Below are 20,841 nucleotides of genomic sequence, written 5' to 3' on the forward strand. Positions count from 1 at the left end.
TTTCCCAAAAGCCTAAGATGACGTCCTCAAATATCTTGTTCTGTCCAAAACTCAAAAGATATTCAGTTTACTGTCACAGAGGAGAGAAGAAACTAGAAGATATTCACATTTAACAAGCTGGAATCAGAGAAATCTGGTTTTTCTTTTTTAATAAAAAAATGACTCAAACGATTCATTGATTATCAAAATAGTTGGCGATTAATTTAATAGTTGACAACTAATCGATTAATCGATTCATCGTTGCACCTCTAGCGATCATAACGGTCCAAGATGATGTGAAAATGAGACCCAAAACTACCACAAAGAGACACAACACGACTACAAAGAGACATAAAATGTATGGGAGAACATTTTTAAATGTATTTAGAAATGTCACATTTTCTTGAGGAAGGAAGTCTTAACCCCTCGCCAAATACACGCACCAAAGGCCTCCTGCGTGGCGTGAGCGTGGCGTTTCTGTTGCGTGGCGGCTGCGTGGCGTTTTCTATGTCTTTGCACCCGAAACGTGTCTGACGCGGCGCTGCTGCTGCTGCTAGCCTTGTCTGTACACATGTATGTTTCCCATGAACATAAATATATGCTGATCTGATTACAGCAATGACAACGTCGGCAGTATTGACGGCAAAATAGGCTCCAGAATATTTGGTGCAATATTTGAAAATTGATAATTATTATTTTTTTAAATGACATTTATATCTGCATTTATATCAAAACCTCGAGACTTTCAAACATCAACATGTCATTTATTAAATGTCTTTGTGTCAAAATGACATATAAACATCTTTTCCTATTCTATTTTGCCTGGAAACGCTTCCAACACGCTTGCGTGTTTGGTGAAAAATAGGCGTCGGTCCTATTTCTAGCATGCGGCTCGAGCCGCGGCTGAGACGTTTGTGTCACGCAGGCGGTGTGCAAGCTCTAACCTGTTACCATGGGAGCCGAAATATAAACGGACACGCCACGCAGCTAACCCGCTCACGCCATGCAGCCAGTGTGCAGGAGGCCTAATGGCCATTTTATAGTAGCCGCATCCAAACTTGCGCGCGCCAACGTGTCGGTGACATCAAAATGACGTAGATCTCGCTGGTGCGTCAGGATTTTGAGTGCGCGAGCAGAGGGCGCGCACCACTCTATTTTTTAACTGCGGTGCGCGACAACGTGGAAACAGGAAGCATGGACGAGTTCGCCAACAACCCGGATGCCAGGACTCTCAGAGTGACTGCAAGTCTCTCCTGTAAACTTACTGAGTTCTTTTCTGGCGAATGAAAGGCTTGATCCAACCAAGTAGGTCATCCAATCAAATCGAAGCATTGACGTCAACGCTGCTGCCAGTTCTGCCGTTGTTTTTCTTCTTCTTCTAGTCCGTAGAAAGAGCAAAGTCGGTAGCCTTTCCTCATTAGCGCCACCTCTGTTCAGGAGTAGACTGCAACCAGTGTCGCGACCGCCACGCGCGAGTGTAAACCGTTACGGCGATCCCATGACGTCACATTTGCGCCTGCCAGGTTGGGAACGGCCAGCGTACTGAACGTTTGAGTCCTCTACAAAGCTAGGGAGAACACCGTATGGCCAGTCATGGTACTGCGCCCCGGAAACCAACTCCACTTGTGATGCCAGTACCTACGTCCAGGGCAATGGCAGGATTTACCCAGCATGCATGTCTTAATGGTGGGGATGAAACCGTAGCACGCGGAGGAAACCCACGCAAACGCGAGGATAACATGCAAACCGCACACAGAAAGGTGGAACCCAGGACTCTGCAGTGCTAGTTAGTCTTTGCAGCTCTACTATATAATGCAGTCAAATCCACGCAGGCTCCTTTAGTCTTATAGTATTTACAACCTAATTCAGAAGTGTTCTCAAGTCGTCTGTATGGCCCAGCTTTCACGTGATGATAAAGTCCCCCAGGAATCAGCGCACACACACACACACACACACACACACACACACACACACACACACACACACACACACGTTTAGTTCAGTCAAAGCTTCTATAGACTTTAACATTTTCTTCCTGGAAACAAAAGGTTATTTATGGTTGTGATGTTTATCCGCTGCGGGGACAGAAGGCGGCATTACCTCGCCACGTGAGCCGACACCAACCACGTGGAAATACTGCACAGATTGCAATGCTGGGATGTAACTAAGTACATTTACTCAACTACTGTAGTAGGGCCACATGTTGAGGTACTTGTACTTTGTACTTGTACTAACTTTACTTGAGTGTTTTCTTCCCGTGCCACTTACTGCTACAGACAGAAAGACAGACAGAAAGGAAGAGACTGACAGAAAGGAAGGAAGAGACTGACAGAAAGAAAGGAAGAGACTGACAGAAAGAAAGGAAGAGACTGACAGAAAGAAAGGAAGACAGAAACAGAAAGGAAGAGGCAGAGAGACAGAAAGAAAGAGACAGAGACAGAAAGAAAGAGACAGAGACAGAAAGAAAGAGACAGAGACAGAAAGAAAGAGAAAGAAAGAAAGAGACAGAAAGAAAGGAAGAGACCGAAAGGAACAGACAGAAAGAAAGAGACAGAAAGAAAGAGACTGAGAGACAGAAAGAAAGAGACACAGACAGATACAGAAAGAAAGAGACAGAAAGAAAGGAAGAGACCAAAAGGAAGAGACAGAGACAGAAAAGAAGACCGAAAGACAGAAAGAAAGAGAGAAAGGAAGAGACAGAAAGAAAGAGAGAAAGGAAGAGACAGAAAGGAAGAGACAACATACATGTTCCTGATGATACTTACACACTTTCACTGAAGTAACATTTTCAATGTAGGACTTTTGCTTGTAACAGAGTATTTTCACAGTGTGGTAGTAGTACTGTACTTCAGTACAGGATCTGAATACTGCAGAGATTGTGACCTCGTACACATGCTCATTCATACGCTTGCGGAGGTAAAACCTGGCCACTTTCTCCCCGGTGGATGCCGGGTGCTGCTGGAGTGTTAATGGGCCCGTAGGGGGGGGGTGAGTGTGTGTGTGTGTGTGTGTGTGTGTGTGTGTGTGTGTGTAGGGCCCTGCTAATTGATTCATTCTCCCGACTCGCATTCTCATTAGTGCCCTGTTCCCAGGGCAGCGTGTATCTCTCCAGCTCCCCCCGCGGCGTCCCTTGTGTTCCTCTTCCCTCCCCTGCAGTTCTGACTGTGTCGGGGGACAGGTAGGGAGGCAGGGAGAGTCCCAAACCGAGGCCGGGATCACAAGAAGGGAGGCGGAGGCGGAGTTAGGGTTGCACGATACTGACAAAATTGAGATATTGCGATAATGAGCGTGAATATTGCGATGTCGATATTCATTTCGCTATTCCTAAACCTATATAAAAACACAAAAGAAATGGGAAAACGCATCAGAATCGATTTACAGAACAGGTTTTACACATACGCTGTACCACCAAAAGGCACGGTTTGCATAGTGCATTAGCTCTGTTGGCTTAAAGTGCCCAAAAAAATCACTTTTTCTGGGATTTGGGGTGCTATTTTGTGTCTCTGGTGCTTCCACACACATACACATACATACATACAAATACACACAAAACCATCCATGCTGTTTAAACTGAGATACGGTTTCTGAATGTGTCCTGCCTTCAGTCTCCGGGTGAGCTGGTCAAAATCTGCACGGCTTTCTACGTCGGTAGCCCAGACGAGGTGGCTAACCGCAACCGTTAGCATGCTAGGTCGTTCTGAATGGCAAAACACTGCTACAACACACACGAATTCACCCTAATCTACAAAATAAATTGTATAGAACTACTTCCGTGTCCCTGTTCTGCAGGTATTCCACAAAGTTGGAAGTGCGCCCTCGTTTAGAAGAAGTCTCCCGGCTAATCCTGCCTTGTACTACTGAAGTTGGAGAAACAGCTAGCTAGCTCATGTAATCCTTACCTAGCTACTGATCATGTGATCTCACCTAGCTACTGAGCATGTAATCTTACCTAGCTACTGAGCATGTGATCTTACCTAGCTACTGATCATGTGATCTTACCTAGCTACTGAGCATGTGCGACTGCCAACAAAGATGTTCCAGCAGTGAGAGGTCTCACTCTGTAGCTAAAACGGAGACCTGAACACAGGGTGAAAAGAGGAGCTGCAGCAATGTGCAGTACAACAAAAATATGGTGTTTTATGAAAATTAAACCATATACACCTATTCTGATATAACCTCTAAATACAATTATTAACCAGAAAATGAGCATAATATGGCCGCTTTAAAGCCAAAGTACTTCCACGCTGGCGAGGAGGCATTACTTTTTGGCTACTAACATTTTCTCTTCGATCTCCATAGTTTCGTCGTCTCCTTGAGCCACTCATGTTCTGACTTTTCTCTCTCTTCTTTTTTTGCTCCGCACACTTTGCTTCGCAGTTCGCGCTCTATCTTTCTGTCCTTTCGCTTCTCGCTTCTTTCTCTACCTCCCTCTTCACTCACGTGTGTCGAAGCGTGCCACGTGTGACAGGGCAACTGGCCAATGAAATGTGCAGGCTGTGAATTGATCCCAACACACAGCCACCGGTGCATCTCTCCACCAAATAAATGAAATATCGCATGCTCTTCGGGACATTGTCGATATTGATATTGCACAACGTGATATCGCCCATCGTGCACCCCTAGGCGGAGTACGGGACCGACGTGTCTGAGCGGTTGTATATTAATCCCCTTTCTCTCCGCCTTTTTGTCTTCCACAGTATTCGCAGTGTGATGCAGAAGTACCTCGAGGAGAGAGACGAACTGGCATTTGACAAAATTTTCAACCAGAAAATTGGTAAGTCCCAAACGTTCTCATTGTTTTCCATAACTACATTAACGGGGCATTCAGACGAGGCAGATGAAATGCTGCAGACTCTGTAATAGAGTTGGCAGTGTTCAGTGAGAAGGAGAGGCCGCTCGGCCACACACAATTCAATAAAACCATCTTTTTTATGACTGTGATCACATTCACACGTTGTGCATGACTCCTCTGAGCCGCCCAATCCCCAATCTCCACCCCCCCCAAGATGCTCACAAGTCTCTGAGCTTAGAGTCCACATATTTTACATTCAGAGCTGTACTTTGTTTGGGCCGTGTCATGTATTACACACATCAAATATAATATGGTTTAGATACCAGGAATTCGTTACCGGTTCCTGAAAAATACTTTATTTCCGATACCAATTTTATAAAATCCATCCAATTTATTTATTTGTTTTTTATAGTGGTGCACGATATATCGGCCGCCGGTATGGTCATTTTTTTAACACATCGGTATCGGTTCGATGTCAAATTATATATAATTATATAAATGTTATTTTTTTCTCCTGAAAATCTGATGACAGTCATATTTTTTCACACAGGTAAAGGTGCCCAATATCAGTCATTTTCGGAAAATAAATCACAAAAGTAATAAAAACAAATGCGTTTTGGAAAATAGTTCTTTATTTGATTGTCATAAAAAATTGTTTTCTATACAGAGATATCAACATCGGTAAAAATCGGTATCGGCCATAACAGCAATATTAATATCGGTTATCGGCATCGGCGACAATTTTCACATCCGTGCATCACTAGTTTTTTAACTTCATTGCCTTTTAATATAGAATTACAAGCAGCTGACATCACAAAAGAAAGACGCTGGACTCTGAAAACTGAGATTAACGTTCGTATTGAAGTTCATGCTCTGTTGTTCACCGGTTGTTTGCTAAATTGCTGTTTAACACATTCAGACAGGATTTAAAATTGCTATTTTTATAACTTTGGTGCTGGTGATTTTCCTTTTGGCGCTGGCTATCAGGAAAAACCCTGCCTAAGGAGCGAGTCATCAGCGTCAGTGAGCCAATCAGCACGCAGCATGCTTCTACCAAGGTCTAATAATGTCTGTGATTGGCTGTCTAACGTTACACGTCGTAGAGACACGCAGAGAAAACTCTACGTTACACACAGAGATAGGACTCACGTAGTAGGAGCTGAAACATAAATAAAAAGATATGTGCCGTCATGTGTCATTTCTTTGTTGTTTTTATAAAATTGGTATCGGTATTGACATTTTTTTGAACAATAGCCAGCCCCAGTGCAGTGTGGTTTCATCAATGCATGTGCAGCTGCTGTGTGTGTGACTGTGCACATAATGTGCACCATCATCTGCCAGATACTCCATCGAGCGCATTGATTGGTTGTGGTCGGAGGTGAGGCGTCCACTCTGCTGTTGTGATTGGAGTCTCTGGGCCTCTCCCTTCCTAACGGCTGTTTGTCCTGACATCCATGCCCACAAAGCTTTCTTCACACGTTAACACCCCCGCTGCCCAAAATACACCCCCTTTCATGTCAAGTATTTGTGCTTATTTATTTATTTATTTTAATTTTTGATTGTCCACAGAGCAAAAAAGCACATTGTTCTGAAGATGAATTGATTGATTGATTCCTTTCTTTCCATGTCATGCACACGGCGTGCACACCCCCTCATTTCCCTCGCAGTGTTCAAACATTTCCGTACATTTCACGAAATTATAGGTTATTTCACAGCTGATTCTTTTTTAAATCTTCATCATTTTAACAAATAATACAAAATTGTAGAAGCATGCTGCATGCTGCGTGCTTATTGGCTCGCTGACGCTGATGGGATTTACTTTACTTTTGGTATTGAATGACGAGGCGTTTTTCGATTCTCGATACAAAGGAGGCATTTCGGACGGTGCCTAAAACGTATCGCAGTCCTACCTTCAACTACACCAAAGATTGCTTCACAGCTTTTTCTTACAGTATTCTGTCTTCTCTCCCAAATCATTCTGAACATCAATATGTCTCATTCCCCCTGCTCTGGCGTTTCCCCCTCTCATTCCCCCTGCTCTGTCAGTTCCCCCTCTCATTCCCCCTGCTCTGTCAGTTCCCCCTCTCATTCCCCCTGCTCTGGCGTTTCCCCCTCTCATTCCCCCTGCTCTGGCATTTCCCCCTCTCATTCCCCCTGCTCTGGTGTTTCCCCCTCTCATTCCCCCTGCTCTGTCAGTTCCCCCTCTCATTCCCCCTGCTCTGGCATTTCCCCCTCTCATTCCCCCTGTTCTGATGTTTTCGCCCTGTTATTTCCCCTGCGCTGGCATTTCCATCTCTCATTCCCCCTGCTCTGATGTTTCCCCCTCTCATTCCCCCTGCTCTGGCATTTCCCTCTCTCATTCCCCCTGCTCTCTCATTCCCCCTCTCATTCCCCCTCTCATTCCCCCTGCTCTGGCATTTCCCCCTCTCATTCCCCCTGCTCTGGCATTTCCCCCTCTCATTCCCACTGCTCTGGCGTTTCCCCCTCTCATTCCCCCTGCTCTGGCGTTTCCCCCTCTCATTCCCCCTGCTCTGGCGTTTCCCCCTCTCATTCCCCCTGCTCTGGCATTTCCCCCTCTCATTCCCACTGCTCTGATGTTTCCCCCTCTCATTCCCCCTGCTCTGGCATTTCCCCCTCTCATTCCCACTGCTCTGATGTTTCCCCCTCTCATTCCCCCTGCTCTGGCGTTTCCCCCTCTCATTCCCCCTGCTCTGGCGTTTCCCCCTCTCATTCCCCCTGCTCTGGCGTTTCCCCCTCTCATTCCCCCTGCTCTGGTGTTTCCCCCTCTCATTCCCCCTGCTCTGGCATTTCCATCTCTCATTCCCTCTGCTCTGACGTTTCCCCCTCTCATTCCCCCTGCTCTGGTGTTTCCGAGCCCCTAAACAGACATTAGGCAACTCTTCTGACCTGTTTTGGTTGGTAATCTGCGGGGTTGTGTTGCCGTCTCAACGGCCGCAAACGGAGACCTTTGGCAACACCGACACTGACGCCAACGTCTCGTTCTCTGAGACTACAGCTTCTAACGTTACCATGCCAACTACCAGCAGTGGGCGGAGTCTACACGCTGCCTCCTGTTTAAGCCCAGTATACCAGAATGTTGATGAGATATTTTGGTTTGGGCGTGTTAGTTTAAACGGAGATTAGTTCTACTGGAGCTAAAGACACTTGTGTGCACGGAGATCGCTTTTGGCTCAAAACTCGGCTTAAAAACCAAAACATAGTGGTATAGATGTAGCCTTAGTCTCTGACCCTACAGTCACGTTAGCTACAAGAGACAGCGACAAAGCGGCAGGCTGCCATTCATTTTCAATGGGAGTGGCCATTTGCCAGCTGCGACGAACAAAGCGACTGCCGATCGGAGCGAAGGCAGCGTGAGGGCAGCGTGACGTATGTACGTTGGTTGCTCGAGTCGAAGAAAATCATTCAAGATGGCGGAAACGCTTCAGGACATCGTACTTATGTATATATCTGATATGTTTGGCATTTTATCTCATATATTTTGTTACTTCTATCGGGAAATAAATGCTTTTAAATCCAAAAACATCGTTCTTGGGACTTGACAATACCTCTGAAGTGACTTGTAAGACCTCTTGCAGATACTAAGCAATAGCATGCTACTAGCAACCAGGAGTAGGCTAGGCACGCCCAGGAGCGCCCACAAGCGAGTTTGTGTCGCTCTCTTTTGTAGCTAATGTGACTGTAGGGTTATAGTTCCTTTTGCTGTAGCATGTATACAAACCCCTGTGGTCACATCTCGGTGCAGAGTTATTGGTTGTGATCACCAGGCGGCCTTGTGTGTGTGTCAAGTGTCTGTGGTGTTGATGCAGTGGCTCAATGCAGAGCGTCACGTTTCCTGCTTCCTCCTGCCCTCCAGTCGGTAGCGGTGCATCTGCGCTGGCTCCTCCGAGTCTTTCCACTGCGAGCAGACGGGGGCCTGCGTGTCAGTAGTTGCGGCGTAGCAGGGGTACCAGGGGACCACGGCCGCCCTGCGGGCTTCTGCTAGGTTTACTTACCGTTCTAGGTCTCGGGTCCCCTGTGAGAAGAAACTTCGTTAATTCTCCCAGCCTCCTCCTCTCTCTTCAGCTCGCTCCCTCTGTCAGACTTGTTGCTGTCTTTAAGTTCACCATCATCACCTCAAACTTCCTCTCTTCTACTGTGGGGGTGTGTGTGTGTGGGGGGGTGTGTGTGGTGTGTGTGCACATGCTTATTAGACACCAGTTTGAAACCCATGACACTCAACCAACCCATGATTATTTTAAACACTTCCAAGTAGGGCTGCAACTAGATAGACAGTTAGAGATTTAGATATTTATTTATTGTCCCATGAGGGAGACTTGTTTTCACAGTCTGTTACATGCACATGGCAATATACACGGACAAATACATCACCAGGTAACATAAAGACAGGTCTATATACACTGGAGGTGTGAATCTTAACTGATCCCCCGATTCGATTACGGTTATCATGTCAGTGATTCGATATCTCGATGCAGCACGATGCATCAAACTCATTTTTCTATTAAAGCCATCTAGGATATTTAATTCTTTTCAAGCTTCAAAAACCAAACATTCTGCAGTGCTCTAATACTAAATAAATTGGATACATACAACTGCAGCACTGAGCACACGGCACATCCTGAATGTGCAAAACATACCAGAATATGTAAACAGAAAGGTTGTTAGGCCTGCATTAAATTATAAACAGAAATAATCGATTATGGCCCGGCCGATTATCGATGCAACATCATCCACGTCTCGATGCATCCATTATTTGATTAATTTCAACATCTCTAATAGACACACAGAAACAACCACATTTACGACAACGACATCGGATCCATACAAAGTTAGCGAGATAGTTTGTTCAGCAGTGCTATGGCAGAAGCGACAGAACATCTGCCATAGCGAGTCCTTCTACACCTCAGAGTGGCAGCAGTGTGAAGTGTGGATATAGAGGGTGATTGGTGTCATTGACAATGGTGAGGGCAAGTTGTTGGGTGTTATCCTGGTCCTACCAGACTCTGGTACACTAGCCTGGTCCTACCAGACTCTGGTACACTAGCCTGGTCCTACCAGACTCTGGTACACTAGCCTGGTCCTACCAGACTCTGGTACACTAGCCTGGTCCTACCAGACTCTGGTCCATTAGCCTGGTCCTACCAGACTCTGGTACATTAGCCTGGTCCTACCAGACTCTGGTACATTAGCCTGGTCCTACCAGACTCTGGTCCATTAGCCTGGTCCTACCAGACTCTGGTACATTAGCCTGGTCCTACCAGACTCTGGTCCATTAGCCTGGTCCTACCAGACTCTGGTCCATTATCCTGGTCCTACCAGACTCTGGTCCATTTCATTTGTCCAGAGAGTCTGGCCTCTCTCCATTGACAAGTGTTAACTTCCTTGAAGGCGGGTACTCTTTTGAAGTTTAAAACTATTGGATCTGCCCAGAGCCACTCTGGATCTGCCATAACCAATCGCTAACGTTTGGTCGTGACGTATGCCATGCGCATGTGCAACAAGAGGGGAGACCGACAAGAACTATTGGCTTATATTTAGCATTAGCACCGCTAGCGTTAGCATTAGCCAACTCCTTCACCACTAACGGAGCGAGCTGGAAAATCAAACTGTTCCTGAACCCCGTGGGGAGGAGGACCACAACATCATGGCCCCCAACACAACTCAGCAAAGATTGTTCTTGCTCGGGCTTTAACTTCTGGATATTCAGCAGCGTTGCCACAACGGACCGAATGGCTTCGCTCGCATCTTTCTAGTGAACTTCCTCAACGTCATCGTTCTCAGCCACTCCCTCTGTTCTCTGATTGGACCGCCAAATATTTGGCCGTCGAAAACCTAAGACTATACCGCAAACCCAGACAGAGTACTGAAGGAAAATGAAAATTGAGCGGAAGTACGTAGGAGGGCGGAGCCAGGCTAAGTTGGGTGTAGGGGAGCTGATAATTTTGGAGGCGACGTGTGTGTGATCTCAACCCGTTCTCATGGGGTGGCAGTAGCTCAGTCCGTAGGGAGTGGGTTGGGAACCGGAGGGTTGCTGGTTCAAGTCCCCTTACGGACCGAAATACGAAGGTGGACTGGTAGCTGGAGAGGTGCCAGTTCACCTCCTGGGCACTGCCAAGGTGCCCTTGAGCAAGGCACCGAACCCCTCCCCAAACCGCTCAAGAGCGCCTGTTCAACAGTAGCAGCCCACTCACTCTGACATCTCTCCATTAGTGCATGTAAAAAGGACCTGAGTGTGTGTGTGTGTGTGTGTGTGTGTGTGTGTGTGTGTGTGTATTTCAGGCCTGTGTGCAGTGTGTAATAACAACCGAGTGTAAATTGTAATTTCCCCATTGGTGATCAATAAAGAGTATAAGAGTATAAATTATTAAATTATTATTATTCCGAACTCGTAAAATTAGGACGTTTGGACAGTGTCTGTCAGCGTCTGATGCGACGAAAAAGGCGTCTTTCAGCGTGTTTGTGTAACGCACCGGGGAGAGCAGCAGTTAGAGAGGATTTAGAGAGTAGTATGTAAGGAGGTTGGTTGGGGGGGTGGATGGGTCAAACACAGGACTTTCACCAGGAGAGCGGGGTTCACGTCCCGCTTGTCACGCTTGCTACAGTCGTTTTTTTCTTTCCTCCCGTGTGTCACAGAACCGTAAGCCCACCCACGACCCTTTCCTAAACATAACTGCGTCAAAAGGGACGGCAATAGTCCCGACCAAACGCGTTTACTTAGAGAGAAGACACACCAGCCTGATAATCAGGCGTCGGGCCGACTGGCGAGGTCCGTGACTCGAGTCTGTTCGGTGTGTCCCGTGCCGTCGGCCGTCTGAGGAGCCGTCGGCCTTCATTTGGGCCGACCTGACATGTTCAGTCAGAGACAGGACAGTCGGGACTCACCCGGAAATGGGGAGCGGATGAGCCTCTCAAAATCTGACGAAAATCTTTTAAACTGACCTTTGTTGATCTGAAATGAAGACAGATTCAGCAGCTGCACGGCCTATTTCTCTCTTAAAATGTTTTCAGAAACACGTTTCGGTGAACTATTTTAGTCCAATATGAGATCGTATTCTGAACGAGCCGCCATGACAGTCTGGCTGTGAATTTCCAGAGAAAAAAGAACCACGTGACGCGTTCGTCCAATCAGCTGTCGGTTTTCATTTGCTGGTAAATAATCAGACTGTTAATGGAAACAATACAGAGCAGCGCCGCCTGCTGCTATGGAGACGTATGACGTTTCGCGCACGTGCAGAGCGTACGCTCAAGTCGGCGTCTCCTCAGTGTGTTCTGAGGAACTTTTTGGACCTCGGGGACCCGACTGATCAGTCCGACTGGCTTTACTGCCGACGGTCGGCCGTCTGGTTGGTGTGTCAGGGCCCTTAAAGCGCTAAAGGAGACTTTTAGCATCAAAAAGAACGACAAAGGAACCTGACCAAGCGTCCATATTTTACGAGATGGGTGTGAGAACGTGTGTGTGATCTTGGTGAGTTTGTTTTTGTTAGAAACTTTTGATTGATCGAAATGTATTTTGAACATCGAACATCAGGGATTCCCCAGGTGTATTGCAAGCCTGGTGGGCCCACCAGGCATTAAGCCACTAGTGGACATTTTTCTGAATGTATTTTGAAACTAAGACTTGAGTCATATTTTCGAATCTCCAGTTAGCTTTTAGCACTGGCTTAATGTAGGGCCCTGTGGAATCAGTCTTCAAATTCAGGATTTGGCGATTCTGTCTAACTATTGGGCTCTGCATGGGCCCAGTCTGGGGCCAGTCCCCAGAGGGTCAGTCTAGGACTGGCCCCAGACTGGCCCTCGCCAAAACAAAGATACTATGTTTTGCCACACAGCAACTTTTCGGCATTGTACCAAGCAAAAAAAACAAAAAACAACCGCAAATTTGACAAAGATTAACTGCTTACAATGTCTACACTCATTAAGTAGAATGGTTTGTTTTCCCCCACTGCATAAACGGAAATGGCGTTTTAGTGGGCGTTCCCGGTAATGCCGACCAAGTCTATAAAGAAACTAATCCACTGGAATCATAGTTTTTAAAACGACCGAGTTCGAACCGGTTCACGATGCCCAAATCCAAGGCCTCTGGGTAGGACTGCACAATTAATCATAATGTTATCGAAATCGCAACATGGACTAGTGCAATATCCAAATCGCAGGGGGACGCAATATTTAAACTAATCCTATCCTACAGACTAAATAGAAAAACTTTGTTTGGTATAGATCCTGTCAAAAATAACAGTTATGATGATTTTTTAAAAAATATTTTTTTTTTTAAATGACGATTTTATTTTTTATTTTTCAATGAAAATGAGAATAATGGTACAAAAATGATCATTCCCTCCAATATCGTGAATCATATCTAGTGATAGACCGATTTTATATTTGCGTTTTTACGTGTATCGGCATCGGCCGATACGCGGCTGCTGCGTTCGCCGATAGTTTTTTCCCGGCATTATGTACAGATGGGCGTCCACAGGCAGCTCTGTGTTGCTGGAGACGCTGCACCCATCCATATGGTGCACATTGCAACACATAATTTGGGTGATATGAATGTAAGATGATTGCAGCAGTGACACAGATCTGTGTTTTTGTTTATTATTTTTTAAAGAAATGGCAGAGCAGATTCCGAAAACAAATCCAGTGTGGCAGAGTTTACATTTTTATGATGTAAATTGAGGGAGCAAAAGCAGTATCGGCTCCAAATATCGGCTCAAGAAAATCGACAGCCTGTATCGGTATCGGCATCGGCACTAAAAAAATCCATATCAGTCGATCCCTAATCATATCGCAATCGCAATATCAGTCAAAATAATCGCAGTTATCTCATATCGTGCAGCCCTACCTCTGGGTGATGTTTCTCGTGACCCCACTGTTTCCCCATGCTCTGCTCCCATCTCATCTGTCTTACCGTCTTCCTCTGAGCCAGAGCCCGTCCCCTGGTTACCGGTCATTAGTCCGGCTCTCAGGTCCCATTAGCAAGTCTTCCAGAAACCACTTGATGCCCGGCAGGTCAATGTGACTTTTACCTCTGGGACATTTACATTCCAGGTAATCAACAGACCGCTTTCGCCTGCTTAGTAACAGTTAGTTTTACTCTCCACTAATATGGACGTCTCTGTTACGGTGGTCTTTTTTTCTCATAAAAACCAGGATTTCGTCACACATTTGGAAAGTCAAAAGTGTTGTGCTACAATGTAAGTTAATAGGGCCAATTGTCCAGTATGTATTGATCTTCACAGAAGTGCTCATTTTCCCGCTGACAGACTCAGATTAATATTCTAAGTGTCTGACAACATTATGGAAAGGATTTCTAAGGAGGTCGACCTTTCTGTTCAAGAGTAAGATCCTTTTTTTAAACATAAAAACATCCGCGAAATTGCATTCGATAAACCCACCAGACTCCATGTAAATAATCAGTGATTTTAGCATCGTAAAATACACTTCATTCAAAGTCGACAGAAACTAAATAAAACTATTAAAAGCTGTTTTGGGTCGTCTTTCCACTTTTCCAACCATCTCAACTCTAGTTGTGGTTGAAATAAACACATAGTTTACTGATTTACATGTGAAAATACGTTGGCTCTATACACGCTAAAAGTATAGCTTTTTTTAAATGGAGTCTGGTGGGTTTAGCGCTAGCGACTTCAGAGCTGTTTCTGAATAAACAGAAAGGTCTCAAAGAGGTTTTAAAGGTCTATCTCTGTAGGGATCCTTTCAATAATGTTGTCAGACACTTAGAATAATAATCTGAGTCTGTCAGCAGCAAAACGAGCACTTTTGTGAAGGTAAATACAAGCTGCACATTTGCCGACTGCAGCGATCTCAATGTCAAAGATTGTTGTTCCCATCAGTCACTTAGATACAAAAACATAGGAAAATAGGGTCCAGGTTAGAGCTGGGCAATATAGATAGATAGATAGATAGATAGATAGATAGATAGATAGATAGATAGATTTTTTATTGATCCCAAAAAATGGGAAATAACATTGTTGCAGCAGCAAAAATTTCAGACACACAGCACACGTACAGAGTAAACATTAAATAATAGGAAAAATATACATGAAATAATAATAGAATAATACACTAGCAATATTTAAAAAATATATACAATTTGGAAATAAAATGTACAACTGTTTCGATATATAGATAAACTTAATGTGCAAGATATATATTGATGTTATATCGATTTCGTGATATGAGACTAGATATCGTCTTAGATTTTAGATATTGTAATATTGTAAATGGCTAGTGTTGTCTTTTGCTGGTTTTAAAGGCTGCATTACAGTAAAGTGATGTCATTTTCTGAACTTACCAGACTGTTCTAGCTCTTCTATTATTTGCCTTTACCCACTTAGTCATTATATCCACATTATTGATGATTATTTATCTAAAATCTAATTGTGAAGTTATTTTGTTAAAGCGCCGGTTGTCAACCTTACAATATATCGTCACAACATCGACATTGAGGTATTTGGTCAAAAATATCATGATATGGTATGGTATGGTAGTCACCCTTTAAAGCTCGTCTTGCTCCGCCCATTAACCGAACAACCGAGAGCTCTGAAAGACCGGCCAGTGTTGCATTAGGCAGCACGGCTTTAGGAAAGAGTGGTGAGGCTGAGAGCACCACAGAGATCCTGTGTGCCGTCCACATTTGAATGGCAAATATGAGGCTCTGCATGCAACAAGAGATAGCTGTGTAACACACTCCGACGTGTGACCAGAGCGGTGTCTGTGCAGTGGTTTCAGCAATAAAAAACGGTGACCGCAAACATGAACCTGTTGCTTTACGATGTAATTTAGAATCTCAAAATCAACAAGCTTCCTGTTAGGTGTGCTGTCAATACTGGGTTCATACCGTATTTGATGTAAAACAGAGTTAAAGTGAGAAACGTTGACACCTCTTTAGAGTCAGATCTCAGTTTTAAAAGCACGTTTCAGTTAGTTCAGCCGTTTTATTCGGATACCATTTCTAAAGAAAGATCTGTCCTGTCATAACAGAACACAAAGCCTCATCCGTGCTTTGGTAACCCGCCTGCCTTTATTATTGTGATGCCCTTCAACTCTTTCAAAAATGCTGCAGCGTTGCTTTTGATTCACACAGAACTGTGATGCCACAACACGGCTGTTTTTATTCTGCTCACTCTGGCTGCACTAGAACTGATTCAATAATAATAATAATAAAAAAGAAAATCCTTTTATTTTACAGTCTAGACTTTAATTTCATCCTCAGAAACATTACCGATTGTGCTACATCGAAAGTAGAAGTAGAGCTGCAAAGATTAATCGAAATATTCTCTGATGTCACCTTATTAAATGTGAATATTTTGAGTACTGGGACAGTAAATGTATGAATATCTTTTGGGTTGTTGAGGAAAAACAAGACATTTGAGGACGTCATCTTGGGATTTTTGGGAAACACTGATCCCCATTTTTAAAATAATTTGTATCCACAAGTTGCAGCCCTATTTTAAAAAAGTTATTCAGGCTCAAAATCCTTGAGTTGCTGGATGTGCTCAGGCACACACGGGCTGTCCAAACTGTTCCAGGTGGTGGGTTCACCTAGACTGGGTAAACTCAGCCGGATCTGCTCAGGCTGGAGACCTGTACTGGCTTATCCACCTGGCGCGCTATTGGTGGGTTTAACACGATGACGATAGAGAAGCTACGGCGAGCAGCTTCTTGTTTACATTCAACGTGGCGGCCACCGAAGCGCAGCGACCCGTTGATGCCGCTGTCGCTGCTGTTTTAAAAGATTTCAAAGGCAAGTTTTCTCTGAAAACGGAACAGAAACTCGCCCTGGAACAATTCCTACAAAAGAAGGATGTGTTTGCCTTAAGGCAGCTACACACAGAGCTGATAATCGGCCGTCGGACAGTCTGGCGAGGTCGGTGACTCGAGTCTGTTCGGTGTGTTCCGTCGTCCGTCCGAGGAGCCGTCGGCCTTCATTTTGGCCGACCTGACATGCTCAGTCGGAGACAGGACAGTCGGGACTCACCCGGAAATGGCGAGCGGGATGAGCGTGACTAAGCCTAAGACGAAAATCTTTTAAACTGACTTTTGTTGATCTGAAATGAAGACAGATTCAGCAACTGCACGGCCTATTTCTCTCTTAAAATGTTTTCAGAAACACGTTTCGGTGAACTATTTTAGTACAACATGAGATCGTATTCTGAACGAGTCGCAATTAACGGCCGGTTGAAAAATCCAAAATCCGGAAGCAGCAGCCAGACACATGTGACGCGTCCGTCCAATCAGCTGCCGGTTTTCATTTTTTGGGCGACAATACAGATTAGTGCTGCCTGCTGTTATGGAGATGTATTACGTCTCGTCTCTTCGGTGTTCTGAGGCACTTTTTGAACTAACTCGGGGAGACTGATCAGTCACACTGCCCTTTTCTGCCGACGGTCGGCCGTCTGGTTGGTCTGTAACGGCTTTTACTACCGACCGGCTTTGGTAAAAGCCTAATTTACCAGCTAGCCCCGCTGGTGGCCAAAAGAATGGAGCTCATGGATCGTTGGTCTGATTGGTTGAAGGACTATCCAATTGCGTACAGAGTAATTTGAACTATGCCCGTTGATCACGCCTCTTGTGCAGTAGAAAATACAGAGCAGGCTCTTCTGGTGATAGCCAGACTAGGTCTCACCAATGTTTTTATCTCCTTCGGAATGAATCCATTTCTGCCCTTTTTTTAATCCATGAAATATCTCGGCCCTTTTCAGTAGCTTTTTGCCGTGAGCTTGCTTTTGAATTAAGCACTCTTAACGTGCTTTGTCCCAGAGCTCGACAAGCCTCGTTGACTGTCATGACAACCAAGGTCAGGAAGAAGAAGACGCTGCAGTGCTGCTGGAATGTTTTACCTCGAGGGGTACAGATGCAGTGTTACATTGGCAATTTTCAGTTTTAGAGAGCAGCAATAAAATGCAGTTTTGAAATATTAAAGGTCCTATGGCATGCTGCTTTTTGGATGCTTTTATATAAGCCTTAGTGGTCCCCTAATACTGTATCTGAAGTCTCTTTATATAGACCTTAGTGGTCCCCTAATACTGTATCTGAAGTCTCTTTTATATAGACCTTAGTGGTCCCCTAATACTGTATCTGAAGTCTCTTTTATATAGACCTTAGTGGTCCCCTAATACTGTATCTGAAGTCTCTTTTATATAGACCTTAGTGGTCCCCTAATACTGTATCTGAAGTCTCTTTATATAGGCCTTAGTGGTCCCCTAATACTGTATCTGAAGTCTCTTTATATAGACCTTAGTGGTCCCCTAATACTGTATCTGAAGTCTCTTTTATATAGACCTTAGTGGTCCCCTAATACTGTATCTGAAGTCTCTTTTATATAGACCTTAGTGGTCCCCTAATACTGTATCTGAAGTCTCTTTTATATAGACCTTAGTGGTCCCCTAATACTGTATCTGAAGTCTCTTTATATAGGCCTTAGTGGTCCCCTAATACTGTATCTGAAGTCTCTTTATATAGACCTTAGTGGTCCCCTAATACTGTATCTGAAGTCTCTTTATATAGACCTTAGTGGTCCCCTAATACTGTATCTGAAGTCTCTTTATATAGACCTTAGTGGTCCCCTAATACTGTATCTGAAGTCTCTTTATATAGACCTTAGTGGTCCCCTAATACTGTATCTGAAGTCTCTTTATATAGACCTTAGTGGTCCCTTAATACTGTATCTGAGGTCCCGATTCCTAAACCGATTTTTGAAAAACTGAAAAATTACGTAGTTTGTTTTTTTTAATTGAAAATTATTAAAATTTAACAATATATTAACGTTTTAAAGTACTTAAATATATAATAGAGAAAGAGAGAGTGTGATATTTTTACGTCGGTTTCGGAGCGACAGAGGGAAAATATTTCAGTTGACACATTTTGGGTACCGAAATGAGGAACCGAAATTTGCGTTCTAATCCGCTCCGATTCCTACAGGTTGTGTAGGAACCGGTTCCATAGTGGAACCGGGTTTCGGTACCCAACCCTAGTCTCACATTCGCCGCTTTCCGACCGGAGGGATTTTTGCAGTTCTATCATAACGTTCCTAAAACCCTTTTTTTCTCGTGTTCCGACTGGACCAATTTGGGGATTATTAAATTCCTCTGACCACAGTTCCTGTAACTCTTTCAGCTCCTACTTCAGGGCAGGGTCTCTTCACTTTCCCCTTTTCCTTTTCCTGCATAGTGGTGGTTAGATGGCTGTGATTATAATAACAGAAGGTCAGTTCCTATGGCCACTTGGCCAGTGTGAATGCAAATGGAAAAAACGTTTTTTGGGGGAGAGTAGTTAGTAGAACTGTTTAGAAGTGGACTGTTCCTATAACTACGTTCCTGTAACTGCTTGGTCGGAAAGAGGCTAGTGCCAGATCTATCTCCACAGAGCTGCAGAGATAGCCGGCTACACCACAGATGCATCCTGGGATAGGAGGAAAAAAAGCTCTGGGTTGTTTGCACTACTTTAAACCAATCACTTCGTCTTGGGCGGCGCTAAGCTCGGGACGCAGTGACGGTGGCTCTGCTAAATAGTCTCAGGAAGGAACTTGTTTTGGTGGAACATTTGCACCCCGCAAAAAAACCCGCCACATCCAATATTAAATGAAGTTAACTGTTGACACTAGAGGTGCAACGATGAATCGATTAGTTGTCAACTATTAAATTGATCGCCAACTATTTTGATAATCGATTAATCGTTTGTCATTTTTATTATTAATAAAAAAATAAGATTTCTCTGATTCCAGCTTGTTAAATGTGAATATCTTCTAGTTTCTTCTCTCCTCTGTGACAGTAAACTGAATATCTTTTGAGTTTTGGACAAAACAAGATATTTGAGGACGTCATCTTAGGCTTTGGGAAACTCTGATCCACATTTTTCACCATGTTTTGACATTTTTATAGATCAAACAACTAATCGATTAATCGAGAAAATAATTGACAGATTAATCGACTATGAAAATAATCGTTAGTTGCAGCCCTAGTTGACACAATACAGTAACGTGAGCTATTTAAATTAGCGGATACATGGTTAAACCTCATTAGGGTTAACTTCTGATGTAAGACTTTATAGTCGGTGCTTTTGTGAGAGCCTGGTCGTAAAGTCCACGGGCCAGACAAAATTAGGGTGAGGCAGGATGACCATTATGTAATTCTGTACGTTCTAAATATAGCAGGCATGCTGGCCTCCACTTCACCTTGAATAATTAAAAAAAAAGTGTGTTTTTCTACAATAACTGCTGCATTCAGAGCTGTAGCCAGTTCACTATGTGTACTACTGCTTTATCTTTCCTGCTTTTTTCCAAAACGCAGGCTATTAAATGGATTACAGTGTTTCCCCTAGTGAGTAAGTCAAATAAATACATTGGGATATGATAAATAGAAGACATAAGAATACAAGGAAAACATAGGTACATGAAGTCAGACAGCCATACAAGCCCTTGTCTAGCTTTTTAAAAGACTTAAGGGCGTTTTCACACCGACAGCCTTTAGTTCGGTTGAATCGAACTAGAGTTCCTTTGCCCCGCTGGTGCGGTTCCTTTTGGGCAGGTGAGAACGCGGCAATCACACTCTGGTGCGCACCAAAAGCGGACCAAACAAGCATACCGAGACCTACTTGAAGAGGTGGTCTCGGTATGCTTTCAGTCTCAAGAAGACCTTCCTCCACAGCGCTGCGGAGGAGTGTCTTGGGAGTCCACACAGCATTCTGGGATGGGAGAAAAACATGCTCTGGTTGATTGGCATTTCTTTAAACCAATCACAATCGTCTTGTGCGGCGCTAAGCGCCGGACGGAGCCACGGTCCATACATCTTCGTCCACTTATCCGGTCTCGGGTTGCGGGGGCAGCAGCTCCAGCAGGGGACCCCAAACTTCCCTTTCCCGAGCCACATTAACCAGCTCTGACTGGGGGATCCTGAGGCGTTCCCAGGCCAGGTTGGAGATATAATCCCTCCACCTAGTCCTGGGTCTTCCCCGAGGCCTCCTCCCAGCTGGACGTGCCTGGAACACCTCCCTAGGGAGGCGCCCAGGGGGCATCCTTACCAGACACCCAAACCACC

At 44.6% G+C, this 20,841-nt stretch overlaps 1 protein-coding gene across 2 annotated transcripts in view; it reads left to right on the forward strand.

Annotated features, from left to right (window-relative positions):
* grk3 (G protein-coupled receptor kinase 3) overlaps window positions 1–20,841 on the forward strand; it is a 119,244-nt gene that overhangs the window by 23,364 nt on the left and 75,039 nt on the right. For both annotated transcript variants that reach the window (XM_035991762.1, XM_031287835.2), the window contains exon 2: window positions 4,677–4,753. In XM_035991762.1, the coding sequence (XP_035847655.1) occupies window positions 4,677–4,753 (77 nt within the window). The remainder of the gene's footprint in view (window positions 1–4,676; window positions 4,754–20,841) is intronic.

Source organism: Sander lucioperca, chromosome 14 (genome assembly GCF_008315115.2).
Source record: "Sander lucioperca isolate FBNREF2018 chromosome 14, SLUC_FBN_1.2, whole genome shotgun sequence".
In the NCBI taxonomy this organism is placed as follows: Eukaryota; Metazoa; Chordata; class Actinopteri; order Perciformes; family Percidae; genus Sander; species Sander lucioperca.